This window comes from Macrobrachium rosenbergii, chromosome 11 (genome assembly GCF_040412425.1).
Source record: "Macrobrachium rosenbergii isolate ZJJX-2024 chromosome 11, ASM4041242v1, whole genome shotgun sequence".
NCBI classification, from domain to species: domain Eukaryota; kingdom Metazoa; phylum Arthropoda; class Malacostraca; order Decapoda; family Palaemonidae; genus Macrobrachium; species Macrobrachium rosenbergii.
Window position 1 is genome coordinate 34060699 of NC_089751.1, and position 15214 is coordinate 34075912.

The window sequence follows — 15214 nt, forward strand, 5'->3', positions numbered from 1 at the left end:
ACCAGTCTGTTATTCTTAGCTTTGTGGTCTCCGACATTGTGGGTTCATCCAAACCTTTCTGAATCAAGGATATTACATTCCATTATTTCAAAATGCCCAGAAGTCTGGCAACTGAACATCTCTCTTGTTCAATAGGTCAGAAGTATGGTCTCCTTCCTTTGCTCTTCCATGACCAGGAAGAGAGTACCCAGGTGAGCCAAACTACCAGTCAGTTCAGAGATTTACGCAGAATCCTCCTTCCAAAAGTAAGTCTCCCATATGTAAAGACCGAGGGTTTGTATTTGTGTAGAAAAAATTTACAGAATTTTAAAGTAATTTGTATTTTTCCCAACATACAAACCTGAGGTCTTTACATAAAGCGTCCACCTCTTCCCACCCCTCATTCTCTTACCTGGGCCATAAGGTAAACTGCATAGAAATTGAATGCGCACGACTTGGTGGTTTGTGCTTCCGCCCTTACCATTGGTAGCTATGTACCATAACCACCTTGCAAAGTTTATTGGCCGGTTTTCCAGCTCGCTGACAGTTAATCCCATATGTAAAGACCTCAAGTTTGTATGTTAGGAAAAATACAAATTACTTTAAAAATTTGTCATTTTCTTCCTATGAAAATGCAAACCATTGCCTTTTATGTATGAGAATTCTATATCACAAGCTTAAAATGACTGCTGAAACTTGGTAACAAAATGGTTAATTGGAGGTAGGCAGGTGATTGGGAGGAAACCCCCACTCACTTGCCATAATGCGATCATGGCTAAAGAATTAGTGCTGGCTTAAGACATCTTGCTGTATTCTAACAGACTTGACGTTGAAACTTACTAAATATTTTCTCTTGTGACAGCTTCGATGAAGTACTGGCAGACATTTCTGTCCCCCCCCCTCAGTGTTTTAAAGGACCCACTTTTTGTTGCTGTCCTACTGTTGTTTCTGCTTACAAACTCTAAAAAACACGTCCATCTCCTGTAGCAGTCGTCTTGCTTGTTTAGATACCACTGTGGTATCGGGCATAGGCCACACTCCTCCAAAGTTACTACCTGCCTCTATATCTCTTTTACTGTAGCTGCAGAGAGTAAGGTTTATGGAAAGCATATTGTGAAGAAACACAAGTATATTACTTCCTCCACCTCCTCCTCATCTTCTGCAGGAAAGATTTATCTAAGAACCCTCTTACGAACAGGCAACAGCATTTGCTTACCTGCAGCTGGGACGTGCTGTAGTTAAGGGTGTCAATGGGCTCTCAGAGTGTGATCATGAGGTAGCATTGTCTCATTTCTTTGCTAGACACAGGACTGCCTTGGACTCCTCCCCAGTTCATATTTCTGTGAGATGCACAGAGAAGAGTTGGTGCTACCTTCAAGCTTGGTGCATGCTTGGTCCCTTGGACTGTGCGAGTGCTGACAGAAGTTTCACTCACAACAGGTCACTGCTGTATGATACAACAGGATTTTATGACTTTTCCTGGCTCATCCAGAAGCCTGATTTACATGTGCACAGTCCCAGAATTGTGTGAGTGCAGATAGAGGGTAAACACACAAAAGATCACTGTATTATAATATCTCTGGGTACTGTGGCAAGCTTTGTGCATGTGATAGTGCAGACACTCTTGGTGTACCTGTTTTCTCCACGACTCTCATGTGCATATGCATGATAGAATGTGGTATTTGGCTGTAGCCTCTACTAGTCTGGTTTTGGCTGATCACTCGAAAGTACAGGAATGTGGACCATGATTTACAGTGGTTATGAGCCAACCTAAGCTTGTGATTCAGTGATCATAATGTCACAGTCCTGAGACTTCCAAGTGCAGATTGGTGTGTCAGCCTCTCTTCAGAGAGGATCTTTGTTCTGGAGAATCTATTTGGACCTGAGAGTCCTACAGAACCTCTTCAAGCACATTTGTGAGGTTAATGCTTTCAGGGAAACAACCACTCCCTCATTAAATCTAACTCATCTATACAGCATATTCTAGTGCACACTCCAGAAGTGATAGTATTGTTCTGACTGCTTTGGTAGCTGTTTGCTTGTGGTGTCTTTGATCAGAATTACGTTTGGTCTGCTGATCAGGTCCCCTGCTGTCTAGCAGATTGAGCAAGCCACTTTCCCTTCCAGATGATGCAAAGACTACTCCCCTGCAAGTCAATTCATCAGTCCTTAATCAACCTCACCCCTCAAGAAACTCCATTAAAAAAGTTTTTCCTTTTCAGTAACTCAACCTTTGGTTGAATAAGTTTCCCAATGTCATTATCACTAGATTTTAATCACCAAATGGGAGGGCAAAGTTTCAGAGGCTGTTGGTGTGAAGAGGAAAGGTTTTGACTTTCTCCTGGATGAAAGAGTAACCTACGGGCAAACTAAGCCTTGAAAAGCTGTGTCCTTATGCCTACATTCTTCTCTTGGAAAGTTGAAAGTTTTAGCCAAGAGTAGTATAACTCAGAGGACAGATCAATCTTGGATTCTTCTTTGCACTTTCCAAAAAGTAAAGTTTAGCTGGTAGTGGAGAAGAGGTGATCTGATAATGAGGACACCTTGATCTACCATGCAGTCTCCTGCAATCCCCCCCAGGGTATTTACAGGTACTGTGGCCAAGTCTTTAGGGGTGGTGATGCATTCCATGTCCTGTGTAAGGAGAGCTCAGACCAACTGTGACATGGAGCTCATCTCATAGAAGGGCCAGGAGTTTTCTCAGCCTCCCCTGCAACTCCAGCTCTGGCTAGAGTGGGAGGCAAGGCAAGAAGAAGGGAGAGGGACTCTAAGGTAGACTGTTCCCTTCTTCAGCTGTCACAAAGTAAGTATATCTTAGTTTAACCAGACCACTGAGCTGATTAACAGCTCTCCTAGGGCTGGCCCGAAGGATTAGATTTATATTTTACTGGCCGCTCGGGGATTCGAACTCGGACCATCGGAATGGTAGCTGAGAACGGAACCCGCTCACCCAGCGAAGAACTTCAGCTGTCACAAGTAAGGATAGTCTTTCCCCTGGGGTAGAAAGAGGTTGTATCTTGTTTACAGAAGGATGCAACAGAGCAGGTGTTCGTAATTTCCCAGGGATTTTACAACCTACTTTTTCTAGTGCCATGAGCATCCAGAGATTGGCACCCAGTGTTAGACAGATTGAGACTGAGCAGCTTTGCCTCCCCATTCTCCACAGAATTATTCAACACAGTCCTAGTGACTTTTGGTGGATGTGCAGGATTCATATTTCCACACTAATAAACCCTTAGTTGTGCAAGTTCCTTCAGTTTGTATTTGCAGTTCAAGATATACCAGTTCAAGGCACTTTGTTTTGGCCTCTGCACAGCATTCAGGTGTTCACAAGGATTTTGTCGCCCATAGGAGGATGGTGTCATCTTTCAAAAGCAAAAATTCTTCCCTACTTAGGACAGCTGGTTCATATTAGCCAACACTTTCGACAGGATTCTGAGGTCCAAGGCGCTGTTGCTTTGTCTGGCTCAGTGGCTGGGCATTATGATTTTCAGTACTCTTCTGTGACTCTTCCTCAGTCCACTCTTTATCTGGGGTTAAGGGTACTCTTGTAAATTTCTGATTTTTCAGTTGGAGAGACTAATACACTCTAATTGTTTCTTCTCAAAGAAATTTAGCGCTTAAGGAAGCTTCCTACGAGACAATGGCTTTCCTGTCGGGACATGTGGCATAAATGGAGAATTTGTCAGAAAGAGACTGTGGACAGGGAGTCTTCCAGACTATTCTTGGTTCTGGCAAACCTTTGAGAGACGTTAGCATGGTGGAAAGGCCACCTAAGTTTTCTGGCAGGTTTATCCCGAGTGGTGACCCCATACCTCACCTTGTTTTCAGATGCATTTATGAGAGGTTGGGGAGTGTCTGGGCAACCTAGAGAGGCCAAGAATGTAGGGGTCAGATGAAAACAAGTTTCATTTAAACAGCCTCAAATTCTTGGCTATATGGAGGTCTTAAATGTTAAAACCTGGTCAGAGACTGGGTCATAGCGTTATTTTCAGACAATACGACTTCCTTGGAATATACAGGAATCAGGGTGGCTCAAGGAACATAATACTGTTTTCCCAGTTCATTCCGAGGAAGGACAATAATTTGGTAGATTAACTGATCTGGAGAGGACAAGTTGTGCCTATGGGTGTTCATTACATCTTTAACTCCAACAGTTGCTATGGAACTGGTGGGTACTCCAAATGTGGGCTCATTAGCAACATGGATGAGCAGGAACAGCAGTCTACTGCTTCCCCTTTCAGGGCTCTCAGACTTGAACAGTTGTTGTTTCTTCAAGACTGGTCCAGTTTAGACACATGCCTTTCCCCCTTTAGCAACTGAAAAGAAAGTACAGTCGTCCCTCGTCTATTGCGGGGGTTAGGTTCTAGAACCCCCCACGATACGGGAAAATCCGCAAAGTAGCGACCTAATATTTATTTTATTATATATATATATATATTTTTAAGGCTTATAAACTCTTCCCACACTTATAAACCTTTCCCACACAGTTATTAACTGTTATTAACCTTTCCCACACTGATATAAACAGTTCCTATGCACTTAAACAATTTCTGTACTTTTAAACCTACATAATAATTCACGGACCAGAGCATCAATAGGATAAAAATTCTTGTGTATATAGTATGTTACAATGATTTAATAATTTTCAAATACTAATATTAATGTAATCACATTAATATGTTATTTCACTTACAGAAGAATCCATTTAGTATACTGTATTATTATTTTAATCTGTTATCATCGTAATATGCATATAAAAACTGATTGTCCCACATTTGTAATGTTTACGTTCTGAGAATTAACTGACTGAAGCTGCTCGCTACTACCGAAAGAATTAGGAAAATAATTTTTTAGTTGCTAAAAGAAACAAATTTACCCTGTATTAATGGAATTATTTTTAATTTTGTACATAAAAGTTTATGATACAGTAATTCATATTTCATTGAGAGAGAGGAGAGAGAGAACTGGTGTTACTATGTACAAATGAAGTCGCAGCCGTAGCTTGGGACAAGAATAAGTCTTGACTTGACAAGCTGGGGGTGAGAGATATTCAGTAACATTGAGTTGTTTACATATGAAATTTGGATTTTAAATATTTTTACGGTGACTGGAGATGAAGCATCAACAATGATAAAATATTCTCTTGTGTACTGTTATATGTGTGATAATCATAGAGTCAACTACTAAACTTGTAATGAAGTATGGTTCAGTAAATCAGAGAAAGAAAAAATATGGCAACACATACCTACAGTAAAAATGGTTACAGATATCGGGATGATGGTTGTTTGTATACATATTTTACGATAGTAATAGATCAATAGTTTACTCTGTAAGTGAAATCAAGTTTTATTGAAATTTTGGTTTTTTCATTAAAAGATATGCATATGCATACTGAGAGAGAGAGAGATGTTTATGTATACGAGCATTCCCCGAGAGAGAGAGAGAGAGATATGTTTCTGTATACAAGCAGTCCCAGAGAGAGAGAGAGAGAGAGAGAGAGAGAGAGAAGAGAGTCCCAGAGAGAGAGAGAGAGAGAGAGAGAGAGAGAGAGAGAGAGAGAGAGAGAGAGAGAGAGAGAGAGAGGTTTAAGTATACAAGCAGTCCCCGGCTTACGACGTTCCGAGGTTACAACGCTTTTCAAATATATTCATCAGAAATTATTTCCCAGTTTACGACGCATGTTCCGGGGTTACGATGCGTAGTACACCGATCCGACGAAAGAAATATGGCTCCAATACGGCAGAATAATAAAAATTTGGAGGTTTTTTTTATTAAAAACTCAATAAAAATGCAGTTTACAGTACATCGTTTTCAATACACCAAAGCATTAAAAGTAAGGTTTTCTTAGGATTTTTGACGATTTTTCAGTTTATGATGATTTTCGGTTTACGACGTGGCGTAATAACGGAACCCCCGTTGTAAACCGGGGACTGCCTGTATTGGTAAGCTGTTTTGTGATTTTGTGGGATTTTAATTGAGCATTTTATATATTTTTTGCTGTTTACATTAATATTAATAACTGAAAATTGGTAAATAATTTTAAGATAAAAAATGTACTTAAGGCATGAAAATAGAAATTTTAGGCTAGAAAATCTTTTACCACAAAAATAAAAATAATAATAAATACTGCAAAATCCTGCGATATAGTGAAAAATCTGCAATACAAATTTAGATATATTTTTTAAATAAAAAAATCTGCAATTCAGGGAGACCGTGATGAGTGAACCACAATATGGCGAGGGACAACTGTACTGAATGAGTTTTGAGGACAAAGAATCAAAGAATTGCCTCGGGTAACGGTTTTTGGCTAGTCAAGCTGTTGTGGTAGATCTCTCTAATATTCTTCTGTTAAGGGAGGATCTGGTTCCACTGATGTATTTAACTATGAAAACACACTTTTTTTGGTAACAAAACAACAGTTAAAAGAGTAAGTTAATTGCAAGCATTCTTCTATAAGGTAGGCTATTGTAAAGGGGATGGTGTTTACCTTTTTGCTTTATTCAGAGCTAAGAATGATGTTAAGGCTAAGCTATTAGAGAGAACTATAAGCATTCCAAATTGAACATTAGTGAGGAATGAAAAGAAAGCTCTTCTCTGTCCTGTTAAGGCAACTGAGTTGTATTTAGCTTAAAACCTGTACAGGCAAAGATAACTATTTGTTTTGCAGTGTTGGAAAACCTAACACACTCTTGCCAAATGACTGTGATGTTCTCCTTTGTTAAATATTGTATTTGTTAAACTAGCACATGAGAACTAGTTCCAGATCTCTTACCTTTATTGAAGGTAAACACTCATAATTTAAGAGCAGTTGCTATTTCATTTAGTTTTTGACATAAGTGGCACTTGAGGATGTGATTAATGTGGTGCAGTGAAGTGCAACTTGGTTTTTGCTGCTCACTACTGAAGGATGTAGAATCATGTTCATAAACTGAAAAGCCCTTAGTTCGCTAATCGTAGCAGGTAAAGTATTTTCCTGAAACAAAAGAGAGCATTCTTTTAGGCTCTTTGTCTTCCTGTAAATCCTGGGTTCTGATTTTATGGGGAGCATGAAGGCACATATGTACAAGAGTGTACTTTATGCCATCAAGGTATTTATTTTTACTTGAATGTCATTCTGAGGGCCTTAGAACCCAGGCATGGGTCCTTTCATGCTGTTTCTATTTCACTCCAGCAGAAGTTGGAGTGGTTTTCTCCACAAGACTGGTCTTTGTTAAGCACATATAAGAGCCTTGCTCCCTGAATAGGATCTACCTTCTGGTGGGTGTAATACCCAATAAGGGTTAGCAGTTAAGAATGTTTACAGTTTCATGCAAGAAACCTTTCGCTCGCCTAGCTGAGTGGATATTGTCTAGCTGCATTACCCACCATCCTATTCTCAATGTGGGAATCGGCTATCTTTAATAGTAGGTAAGATTTACCCCAAATAATATAAAATTTCACAAAATTTATTATTTGGATACTTTCCTACTGTAGAAGCAGAGCTAAAAATTAAAAATACACCTGGTGGAGAAAGGTGAACTAGACAGTCACCCAGGTTAGCGGAACGATCTTTTATTTGAATGCGGACTCAGCTGCCGGTGCAAAGATACAGCCATCTTTAACAGTTGGCAAGTATCCAAATAATAAATTTTATGAAAATTTATATTTTCTGGAACACCCAGGCATTATGCCCCAATATATACAATGCCCTTAGCATCTTAAAGGTGTGACTCCACCAAGATCACTCCCCCGTACCTGGAACAAGACCTTTACCTCAAATAAATTACTAAATTCTTGTCTGCTGGGGGGGCTGCCAGTCACCCCCTCTCTTTTATAAGAGCAATTAAACCCATATTCAAGTCCATACTTATATTATTAGTAAAGACCTTTCCAGTATCATAGGGGAGAAAAAAAGCATAAAGAAAAGGAAAACCACATAAAAACAATGATTCCAAGCACAACAAGTTGTTATGATTCAGGAGATAGTTACACCACCAAATGTGACAAGTAAGGCATTCATAAAAATAGGTTTGTATTTTGCATTTAATTAGCTCATTTATTGCATCCCCTCTTTTCTCTAAAAGGGAAAATGAGATGAAATAAGAATGGCCCTCAACTTCCTTATCTAATCCATAGAATATCTCATGATAATTTTCTTCTAATATCAAAAGTATTAATCATAAATAATTGTACTTTATGGAAAACAGCAATAAAAAAGTAATAATATACTTACTTTTCTTCAATTACAATTTGATTCCCTCTGGTTTCTTCCACAATAATTTTCTCCTCCTCAGCAATCAGCAATTGTGGATTATCCAAAAATGCTGAAAATAAGTAAAAAAATTATATTTTCCAGAATAATCAAAAGTTTACATAGTTTAAATTTCACACAGTTGTAATTAATACTGTCCCTATTTTTAAATGAATTCACTTATGTTGTTCATAGTCAAATGAAGTTATTCAGTGCTTGTCCTCAATTAAAAAATCTCAAGAACCAGGAAAAGGTTCATAACTAAAAATATGCATATTACCAAAATGTCCTCTGATGGCATGAAGGGGGGAAGAAAATATAACTTTCAGTACAATACTTGTACCCTGTTGTCAACATGCAAATAGCCATTATACACACAAAAGCAGTAAAACATCTCGCATGCTAGGATTTTAAGTTAAGTATGAGGTTCCAAATTCACTGGGGACAATATTTATTCTGTCTCAAGTGAATAAAGTAATGTCCTTTATGAATAAGTTTATAAAAAGCAATTAACTATAAAAATTGAGAAAAGAAAATGACTTTCAACAAAACAGGACCCCTGAAAAGGTTATTTACATTAGAATAATGAGCACACTTTTGTTGCAGGACTTTTGCTTCCAACCTTACTAGTTTCATGTGTATTAAAAATAAGTACAATACACTCTGATATGGAGTAAATTAAAACATGATATACAACACAGAGTTAATCATACAAAACTATGAGGCTCATCACAACCACAAGGTTGGCAATTTTTCCACAAGATCTTGATGTTTTCTGAAGTTTTGCTTAAATCTCCTCTACGCGACACAAAATCTTTTTGCAAGTACTAAATGGATATTATTTGTACTAAATTAAATCTGAGCATTCCACATGTTCTTGTATTTATTATATATAGTACGGTAGTTTGGCCAGACCACTATGTTTGAGCATTACACTTATTCCTGAATTTATTATGAAGAAGGGTATTTTGACCAGACTACGGAGTCAAATTTACTGGCCACCCCACTAATCCTGAGAGCCACTCGCCACAATACATTCGACACTAGGTTTAGGGTGGAATTTATATTTCAGATATCACATATTCATGTAAATCACACAATGTTATGAGCCACTGAATAAAGTATGTCCACTCAGTATAGGCAGCAAACAGCTGATAAAAAATAGAAACGTCAATTTCAATAACTTTACCTAAGATGGTAAATACTAAAGTGCAAAAAATACATTCCCCCCCCATAGGAAACAAAACTCCTATAGGCATTTCTCCAGGGTGAAAGCTGGCTTGGAGACTCACCAAAATGGGTGAACAATTTTTAAAAAATTTTCTACTGATGAATATAAATTCAAAACAATAATAAAAATGAAATAGTGATAAAGGCAATTTACCCAAACCACAAAGCTGCCTTAAAGCAGAAAGCAGGTCATAAATTATTTTACTGTACATTACAATTTTCTTCATAATAAAACCAACTCCAAACTTCCCTGGAGCTATGAATTGCTATTTGTTGTTATAACTAAGAATAAAATCAGGTTTTCTGTTGACCTATTATAATCTTTACATTGGGATGGCCATAAATTAATGTGTTATACTTCCTGCATAAGAGCTGGAGGCTTTATCCAGTGAAGACATGAGGGTACTACACAATCATCCAGAAGGCCCTGGCAAGTTCATTGAGGCATTGTGCACACATGGCAATACTGTACACAATTCACTTAAAAACAAAACAATGCACTAATTAATTAAATCAAAAGTGAAGTCAATATTTACAAAAGCTAACAATTTTTTCATTTTTACCCAATAACTTGCTTGTAAATATGAAAATCTTTTAAAGAAACTATAAACATATCCAAAAGAAACATCTTAATACCAAGACTATAACCTTCTGCAACATGTAGGATACTAAACACAATTAAGTAAAGAAAAATACAACATAAGCTAATAGAATACCCTACCAGTAAAAAAAAAATAAAAACAGATTCATTTGCCAAAAATTACCATATGCCATCTGAGAGAGAGAGAGAGAAAGAGAGAATGTTTCAATAAGGGAACACAATGAAACAACACACCAAAGGGAAAGATTACACTCATATAAATATTGGTTAAAATAAATACTCAAGTTGCCCATGAAAGAATTAAGCACTAATATTAAATGCAAGTTAATGACTAACATGCAGCAACATGCAGGCAATATTTGCTCTGCTTTTTTGTAAGCATTTAATATTAGTGGTAAATTGCTTTCAACAAGGTTTGTATGTAGGTGTGATTTACAGAAGCTTTCAGGCTGAGTATTTATTTATTACTTAATTACAGTATTGTATTTTATCCTCGTCTATGTCACACTGTCCCTGCCGTGCATTAGGACAATTCTCCCTAAAGAACTCGCTGAAGATTAATACAGGACTAGCTAGGGGTTCCTTATTTGTTTATGTTATATACAGGACACAGAAATACTTCAGAGTGAAAAGATGAATACAGGATCTTGTTCGACCATTTGGCTTTGGGTAGGGAAAAATGTATCCGATATAAGCATTTCGGTATTTATCTGTCTATTGTATCATGGTAGTCACCTGTACTTATTATGAATTCTTGAATAGCATGTCTTGTACAGCACTCTTCAGTATGTGTTACAGCTTTTACAAGTGAGGGGTCACTATAGTACTTACCTAAGGCTGCATCCACACGATCAAGCTTTGTTCGACGAACTTTGTCCGGTGTGACGTCAGAAGCTGGCAAACTGCTGACTTTGCCCGCTGTTTCTCCACTTCTGATGCCACATCGGACAAAGTTCGTCGAACAAAGCTTGATCGCGTGGATGCAGCCTAACAGAAAATATAATCATGAAGATCAGAAATCCAGAACATTTTTATGATGTTAAAGATAATACCATAGTAAGAATAAAAGAGAGATGAGATTGAAGAAAACTCATTCCACACCTAGGAAAATATAATTTTGGTCATAAATATGTTACTTCTAATACAATAAAAAATAAGTACAGCATACAGAAATGAAGATCTTCACAAAAACAATAATGTAAGAATTTTGAACATTTGCAAAATTTACACTTTGGTTACAAAATACAATACAGTATATCTTTTGGTTTCTTGAAATGGAAACAAATATTGAACATGGGAAAAATAAAACTATAACAATACATAAATCCACTTCACTTGAATACCAAATACCCTCACTGTAATTTACTAAAAATTATACTGTATCAAAATACTGCAACCTTTCTAAAATCCTTCAAAAAGAGCACTCTAAATGCTCAAGAATTTAAAAGGAAAAGAAACATTTCTTAAAATAGAGATTCTGGAAAACTGATTTTGCAAGACAGTTAGCAAGTTAGCTAGCCAGTGAGAAAAAGTATAATAATTTGTCATTAGAAATTATAAGTACAAAAAGGTATGACTGAGCAATTAACTTTGTTTATGCTATGGATAAGCTCTTAGCAGATAATGACAGTATTTCATCAAATTCCTCTTCAGGATTTACTTAATGAACTATAGGATGTTACAAGTTATAGTTACTAATGAATGATGTTTACCTTATGGGAAGATATAAAAATTATATATTCTATTTACAAAAAAAAATCACACCACTTCATGCCAACACATCCATACTTTCCAGTGCAATGAATCAAAACAGGTCCATCTCTTTGATGCACTGCACATAAATTAACATACTTTATTAATACAGCTGAAAAAATACCATGCTTGAATAGACTAGGTAAGTACACAGTGCAGTAGAATATGTCAATTACATATGATTAACTACTACATGTGCCATACATATTCCTAAATAGTAAACAATATACACATCATGCCACCAACAAATAAATGAAGGTCTGTGAGTTTAAAGAATTTTAAATTCTACAACTACTAAAGCTGCAAAAAGCAGTAATTACAAAATAGTAGCTCATAAACAAAATGAAGCATTTGTGGATAAAATATGATGGAAATTACCTTTAGGTTGGTGCTATATTATACTGAGCCAGATTTTTGGTGATCCCTTCCACAATTCTGTCCTCAAACGTTTTACAGCCGAAACACACTTACAGACAACTTAGGAAAAATTCAGTCAGATAAGCTTACAATATTCTCAATACAATAATGCCCAACAAAATGCTGAAATTATTATTTTAGGTATCTAAATTTCAGTAGAGAATATGCCTTTCAGTTTGGGGTCTTGTGAGTTTACAAATTCAGATACCTAAATAATAAGTTCAGCACTGTGTTGGGCATTACTGTATTGAGAATATTGTAAGGTTACCTGGCTGAATTTCAACTAATTTTATTTTTAATAACTACTTTGAGAGAGTACCCCAATTTGACAGAATTACAAAATATGGAATTGTCAAGCAGCAATGTAAGAAGTGAATTAAAATGATGATGAAACTTTTATGTAACAAGTTCTTTATATAAACATTAAAGCTAATTCAAAGACAGATCTTTATATACTGTACAAGTATAACCATAATGGTGTAAATCTACAACTTATGATCTGCCTAATCAAATCTGAACTGATGCCAAATGCCTTGTATATAGGTGCTCTAATCTACAGAGCACAATGCTGCCAAGATGTCTTTAACTCCTAAATGAGGTCAATAAATTTAATGCTGTTTTACATTAGCAGATTATTGATATTCTTAAGATGGTATGTACGTAGTACTTTACACTTTACTACATATGAATGATCCACACAGCTCCCAAACTAGAATCTGTAACATAAAATGTAATATGGATAGGTTGTGTAGACTATTGGTAGCAATCAGGATTGTTAATTCCAAGACAAACATCTTTTTAACACCCTGGTTGGGCACACAAATCAAGTGCTGAACTGCTAGAAAAAACACCTGTAGTTGAGCTATCAGACTTCCCATTTATCAGGATTTATAAGGCTTTTGGCATTTTCATCAGAAGGACTTGATCAACTAATGTGCCAAGTCTGAGCTTCCTGCTAATTACTGTTTGATTTTCACAAATGTAGAAGAAACCATGCTGGGAAGTGGCCTACAGGAAAAGTAACTGCACATATTGTTACTCATTTTTATATTAGCATAAATTGCATGAGATCATTTTGTAGCCCTCAGAACATACTGTTCAGTGTCAACTTTCATGTTGGCATTTACTTCTTCACCTATCATATCCAAAGTTAATGCTTACTTCTCAATAACCAATATTAGTGAATGCAAGAGAGGAATTAGATATTATTAATATTTATTCTGATTTACATGAAATATTTTCCATACGTTATTAAAGACTCTCATGTTCTAAAAGGTCCACAATAATATAGTTGTTAAAGATTCTCAAGTTACTAATGCTCAGAAAGAAAATAACCTTACTTATTTTCACTGCCAGCAATATTCACCTTTAGGACAAAGATGCAATAACTGTTCATTTTTTTATTGTGCAATAAAAATATAATACAGATATGTAATAATAATGTTTTATAACAAATATAGAGAGATCATACCCTTTATCATGCCAAGCCCTAGTTATATTTCAGGATTATTCTAACTTAAAAAAATCTTTTCTATGCAGAAAAAGCTTGGCAAAATTCCCTCAAGTGTAGTTCTACTTACCTCAAAAAAAATAATAATAAATACTGTATAGGGAGAAATAACAGTAAGTACATTACCAGTTACTAACCTGATGCTCCATCAGCTTCCAGTTACTAACAATTGCCATATACTCTTGTGGCCACCTCTTTCAGGGAAAAATACAATACAGATTCTAAAAATTTACTTTCACCTTTATCTCAATACCTTTCTGTTAACACATAGTAAAAAGTAAATGCTAAACAAAGTATTGCGCCAAATATATTTCTCTTTTGCATATAACTCTCAGAGAATAATTGGCTTCAAGTGATATACAGAGTATGTGAACTGGAACCAATCTCTGATCCCCCTCAAAGAGCTTTTTGACAAAAATATCAAAATATATTACAAACAAAATACATAGCTACCATTTTTATCAACATACCATATTATAGTAGGTACAGTTAACAAAGTCTTAGTAAAGAGCAAATGCACTTTAAAAACTGTGACGTTAACACAGTCTGGAAGACAAAATCAGGAATCCAACTAATACACTAGGAATTTGAAATTTCACCATTACCTGCTATTTACCTGTAACTCAATATTTACAGAGAGCATGCAATCTATAAAAATGGCTTTCTAATTACTGTAATATAGAAATAAACCCAATTTTAACAAAATACACATAAAATAATGGTCCATTAATGCTAATCATAGCTTCTTACAGTGAAATAAGTGAGAAACATGTAATCATAGTTATTACAATTCTCCTAAAATGAAAATATTACCTTTAATATATCTTCAATAAAACTTATACAATAAAGTTCTTTATTTTCATTATAAACAATAGCAACCAATTTTACGTTCAAAACCTGGCATTATAAATAATGCAGTAAAGCTGGAAAAATTAGCCTCAACCCCAACTCTTCACTATGTTAAACCTATAATATTTGTTTTAATTTCTCTTCCATTCCTCCTTATGTCATGCATACCATATAGTAGTTTGATTAATTTTTAATAATTATACTTTCTTAGTCTACATAATGGCACCATGTTTCAAAACTAAAAGTACTTTTTCTCCAAGCAACCTGGAAAACTTACTCAGTGCTTTGGTATAGCCTACAAAAGGTACTTTACATACCTTTCAAGTAAACTAAAAAAATTAAGACTTCAAGTCTTCCTTAACATCTTATAGGGGAACTTTAAATCATACACAAGTACACTTATTATCTGACTTGACTGATAATAATATACCAAAGGGCTTATATGAATTTTATCATCATCACTTCAAAGACATTTACGAGTTCTTTTTAAAGAAGCAGACACTGCAATCTGCTTAGTGTACTCTATACAGTATATAGTAAGTGAAACTAAGCTATATAAAATACAAAAATATTTCAATTATTGTACTACTAACAAATATATTGTATAAAGTTTTTTACCACAAGGTGGCTTTCATTGTAATAT

General features: G+C 35.7%; 1 protein-coding gene across 10 annotated transcripts in view; it reads right to left on the minus strand.

Moving 5' to 3' along the window:
- The window catches only part of RtGEF (Rho-type guanine nucleotide exchange factor), a 318924-nt gene that overhangs the window by 13266 nt on the left and 290444 nt on the right, over positions 1-15214 (minus strand). For all 10 annotated transcript variants that reach the window (XR_010854520.1, XR_010854516.1, XR_010854518.1 and 7 more), the window contains one exon: positions 8195-8285. Coding sequence is in view for 3 of the 10 variants with exons in the window: in XM_067111541.1 (XP_066967642.1) it covers positions 8195-8285 (91 nt within the window). In the remaining 7 variants the exon portion in view is untranslated. Of the gene's footprint in view, positions 1-8194; positions 8286-15214 lie in introns of those variants that run through there.